Raw genomic sequence first — 5,324 nt, 5'->3', positions numbered from 1 at the left:
GGTTTGCTAGCTGAAGCTAGGAGGCATGTAATGCCTACCTACGCTGCAGAGATCTGGCTTCAATTCCACATGACGTTTTTCCTCTACGCCCGATTTGATTGGATTCTGATGGTACCTCAATCCTCCAGATTTATTTGGATTTATTGGATTGTGGGTTTGCTTGCTCAAGCTAGGAGGTTTCTACTGCCTACGGATGCTGCGCAACACTTAATTCATCGGTATGCAAGTTGTGTTCTACTAATCCTGAATTTATTAAATTTACATTGGATGAACACATCCATCATCTATTTCTGTAATCATTGGTACAGAAGCTCTAATATTATGCTCGTGCTGTTATACTGTATTTGTATCTTGAAATTTCCCTCAATTTATAATTTACTCTCATGCAATCTTTCGTCAAAGTAGCGGAACAACAGTACCAGCTTCTTTTCAATTCTCCTGTACAGTTGCAAAGATGGACAGCTCTGAAAATTCTAAAAATACCACGAGCCATGTCATCCAGTCATGGACGACAATGTCGTCAGTCACAAGATGTTGTCAACTGAACCATTATTCTTCCAATAACCCGTGCCGGCGTGTGCACCATACAAACAGATGTTAGTCAGGGTCAACATCTCTCAGAGCAGGTATAGAAGAACGGTCAGTATGTCGAAGATTAAATATGTCGAAGATTAAATGAGGAATCATCTTACATCAGTTCTTCAAACACCAACAGGTAGGATGCTTATATTTTTCTATATTTACTATTTCCTGCTGACCATTGAGTGGTTCTGCACCCTTTGATGGTCAGTTGTCTACTGTCATTGATACAACAACGGAAGGGCCCTAAGAGGGAGATGCTGACCAAGACATGTATGCTGCTCCAGCGGCCACCATCGTCGTCTCTAAAGGCAACTACTCTATTGTTTTTTATAAAACTTTGTTGGTAGTGTCCCTGGGCATCATGACAATTTGGTGTGTGTGCAGAACATCGGTATATTTGTTGTTCTTCTAGGGAAAAAAGCTGCCAATTAAGACATAAAAACACCTAATATATACTACTTCAATGATTTTTTTTTGACAAACGTCCATTTTAAAGCTGATGCAATAACCCTTACCCAATTTAAGGCACCACGATATCCCTCTGTATAAGAGGAACAATACTAGTTAATTTTTCCATATCAAAATACACGTACAACATTTAACACACCTTCTCCGATCAGCTATACATGGAGCAACAAGGAGACAGAAACAGGTATTGCTTATTAAACCATATGTGTTTGTTTATATTTCACACTGCTACATTCATGCACATTTTTTTAATCCAGCACACCAGTGAGGCCCATCGAGTAAATACTTCCTTCTTCAGATAATTGACAAATAGAAGTCAGCAAGGTGTATGCCGAGGGAATAAAAACTCAAGGACATTAGACTGCCCCTCATCCAACTTTACAAGAGGGGAAATAAGGGAGACCTTCACGTGCTGACATAAGAAGCATAATTGTATCATATTATACGCTCTTCACAATTGAATATATCAAAAGTGGAAAGAGGCATGTCACGACTATCCTCTGCGATGACAACCAATGCACTCATCAAGTACTCGGACCATGTAATAGACTTTTTTACCGACTTTTGAATAAATGAAATGGGTTGCTTCACATCAAATCTTTCATGAAGCTACGACACATGAATTCTTATTCTATGCATAGCTAAAAAAGCCCGCCGCAACGCGCGGGGTATCATCTAGTATGAGAGTAAAGGGGAATACTCAACTCCATCTCTGTATGCTATTATTAACTTTGGTGGAATTACCCATATCTTTATTCTTGATGTTTGGAATCTTCACATTCCTCCAAGAGTGCACATTTTCCTTTGGCTTTTATCTCAAAACAAACTAATGACTAGAGATAACCTGAAAAAAGGAAGTTAAACAAAGCTAAATGCTGCATTTTCTGCACCGAAAATGAATTTGTGGATCATCTTTTCTTTCAGTGTATAGTTGCTAAGCAGATTTGGAAAACCTCTTTGCCTTCTTTTCCATAAATATTGGAGATGATTATCGCTCTTGACAAATTTTGGGTAGATAATAAGAACATCCAATTTTAAATTCAGTTTGTGCTCTTCCTCTCTGGTGCATTTGAAAACTCAGGAATGGCATGATTTTTAATGGCCAACCTTGGCTTAATTTGAACCAGATCTTGAGAATGATCTTGAACTAGGTAAAGAGCTGGAAGCTCATCTTCGGGGAAGGAATGGAATCAAAAGTAGACCAATTCCGTGGCTATCTCTTGGAGTCCTTTCGTCAAGACTTCCGCCTGGTGGGGGGGGGGGTAAGCTACCCTAGCCAATGGTGGTCTGGCAATGGTGACCGAAGCTCCTCGCATGCAGCCAAGCGCGCGGTAATGCAAGGGACCTAATGCACACCCACCTCGAGCTTGGAGGCCTCTTCAGCTTTGTCGCCGCCACACTAAAGCTCTCTCTGGTTCCCCCGTCTGTCTAGCCGGTGGATGTACCTCTTGGCTTTGTAATAAAAAACATTTACGGCTTTTTGTCTCGTTTTTTCTCTTTTGCACCTCCCAGACATGTGTGTGTTATAATTTGGAAACCTGAACAAACTTCACTGAGGTTTCATTGTTATCAATGGAACCGGGGATGTTGATCCTTGTTGACCTAAAAAAGATGACCGGGAAATGGTTGGGAAAATCGATTCATGAAGCAAACCATCAATCCGAGCGGGCGGCAACAGCGAAGCGCAGGAGGGGGAGTGATTAACTTCATCGTGGCTCTCCCTTTTTTCGTCGAAATGTGCAAGAGGAAGACTTATCCTTAGCTTGGCTCCTCACGTCGAGCTCAGAGTCTTGAGAACGCAGTTTTCGTATTTCGATTTCAGAAGAGCATGTAACTATCCTTATATTTACAGGCTGAGCTAGCTACCACATCATTTGAGAAGCATGTAATCATCGTCTTTATTTACATCTTCTTCGTTGCCGTGGCAATCCTGGTCGACGACATCAGACTCTAAGGCGCCACAGAGCATTCCCCCGGAGCGTGGGAAGTAGATGAGCGCGACGGGGAGGGTGCAGAGGAGGCTGGTGAGGCCGGTGAAGGAGATGGCCTCCTCCACCGTATATCTGGAGCTGCTGAAGAAAAGCCGATTGGTGATGATGGCGCCAACCGCGCCGCCGCTTGCCGTCATGCCGGACACCACGCCCATCGATCTGCATCATAATATCGATTAATTCATCAATCAAATGTAAATAGGCGCTCAATACAGAGATGTTAAGACTGCATTCAGTTGATTTCTCGGGTAAATTACGTCCAATTTAATTGAAGTCTTAAATTACGCCGTTTCAAAGTTTCAACCTGCCGCCCTGCCGCTTTCTTTTTGTGTGTGTGAGCAAGAAGAACATACATATACTGTATATACTACAGTAGCTCGTTATATTCAGTATACATGATAAGAAAGTACTCCTAGCAATTGGTTGATTGCCTACCCTCCACATGCATTGTAGATCTCGTCAGTGGCCAAGCATGACCAGGTATATGCACTACAGCTTACGCAACCAACATCAACATGGCGCGTCGCTCTCTGACCAATTAAACGATTTCAACTAATTTTTTCAAGGAATCTTCGCGCGTTTCTTTCTTTGAATAAATGGAAGAAAGCAACGTAGCGTCAGCGATACTATGCAACTACACGGGGATTCTGTTTTAGATTCTTTTAGATGCAACGAAAGCTTGTGGTCGGCGAGAATCCTAGTGGTTACCCAGCCAAGTGTGACGTCGCCACCTTTCATCTCACGCTAGCTACCTATCAGCTTCAGCTTAGGTTTACGGCATCGTCCAATTAATTTGTGGGAGAAAAAAAAAGTGAATTACCTCTTGGAGACGAAGGGAACGATGCCGAAGGTGAGCCCGGACGCGGCCTGCACGAACGCCCCGCACGCCACCATGACCGCCATGGTCGCCGCCAGAGACGGCGCCTCGGCGGCGCCCATCCTGCCGACCAGAACGCAGAGCAGCGCGCCGGTGCTTTGCACGGCCCAGAGCGCCCATAGCCTCCCGCGCATCCCGAAACGCTTTCCAACCTCGTCGGACGCCACCCCTCCCGCCGGCCGCGCCACGGTGTTCATGACGCCGAAGCACGCGGCGGCGGCGCCCGCGGCCTCCATGGGCAGCTGGAAGCGCTTCCTGAAGAAGTCGGCGGCCACGTTCTCCATGATGAGCTCCACGCCGTAGCAGTAGCCGTAGGTGAGCAGCAGCACCCACGCCCGGTAATCGCAGACGCCCCCTCGCACCACCTTCCAGAAGCCCTGCTTGTTTCCTCCTTTGTCCCCGCCGCCACCGCCAGCAGCGCAGCCGCGCGGGAGGTCGTAGGGGAAGGCGAGGACGGCGAGGCCGGTGGCGATGAGCATGGCGCAGGGGATGAGGTAGGCCACGCGCCACGCGACGGTGATGGGCACGCCGAGGCGCAGCACGATGTAGTCGTAGGCGAGCGGCATGGCGATCTGCGTGGCGGCGCTGCCGACGTTGGCCCAGCCCGCGGCCACGGCGTTGGCGAGGCCGACGGCGGAGGGCGCGAAGATGCGGGACATCCAGTGCTGGTTGGCGACGAAGTTGGAGAGCGAGAGCCCCGCGCAGAAGCGGAGCGCGACGAAGCCCGCGGGCGAGGACGCGTACACGGCGGCCAGCGCGAGGGCGAGCGCGCAGACGAGGCTGGCGACTCCGGACGCGCGGCGCGGGCCGAGGAGGTCGCAGGCGGGGCCCATGGCGAGGCGCCCGACGAGCGCGGCGGCGAGGGAGGCGACGGCGGCGGCGGAGGCGTCGGACGGAGCGAGCACGAGCGCCGGGCGCAGCGCAGGGAGGATGGGCGGCGCGGCGAAGGCGGCGAAGAAGCAGGCGAACAGGGAGAGCCAGGCGAGGTGGAAGGCCTGCGTGTGCGGCCGCGACAGCGCAAGAGGCCGCAGCTCCGTGGCGCGGCCCTCTGCGTCGACGCCGTCGACCGGCCAGTCGCCGTAGCAGTAATGTTCTTGGTGTACCTCCTCGTCCTTCCCCATGGTGACCATGACGTACCTGCGCTGCGGTTAGACCGAGGCAAATGATCGATCGGTGAGCGTGTGATCGATGGATCTGTGGACTCAAGCTCGGCCTCTAGTTGTAGTACTAGGCTGCTGCTAGCTAGCCAATGAGGCGATAGGTTTAGATTTTAGTGAGAGCGTGTGGCTTAAATACCGGGAAGGAAGGAGAGGCCACGACGCGACGTGAAGGTGGGTGGCGGAATGGAATGCATGCAGGGCGCCGCATGCACGACGAGAGGCTCCCGGGCGGCTCCAAGAGGGAGG

The 5,324-nt window shown here is 49.7% G+C and overlaps 1 protein-coding gene across 1 annotated transcript; it reads right to left on the bottom strand.

Moving 5' to 3' along the window:
* Window positions 1–2,920: 2,920 nt before the first annotated feature.
* Window positions 2,921–5,039, bottom strand: LOC124663642 (probable high-affinity nitrate transporter 2.4). Its single transcript, XM_047201315.1, has 2 exons — window positions 3,862–5,039; window positions 2,921–3,200 (listed from the first exon to the last, which is right to left on the bottom strand). Exons 1-2 carry the CDS (start codon window positions 5,037–5,039, stop codon window positions 2,921–2,923), a joined length of 1,458 nt encoding a protein of 485 aa, XP_047057271.1.
* Between the last annotated feature and the right edge of the window lie 285 nt (window positions 5,040–5,324).

Source organism: Lolium rigidum, chromosome 6 (genome assembly GCF_022539505.1).
Source record: "Lolium rigidum isolate FL_2022 chromosome 6, APGP_CSIRO_Lrig_0.1, whole genome shotgun sequence".
Taxonomy (NCBI): domain Eukaryota; kingdom Viridiplantae; phylum Streptophyta; class Magnoliopsida; order Poales; family Poaceae; genus Lolium; species Lolium rigidum.
This window is presented reverse-complemented; position numbering and strand designations above follow the sequence as displayed.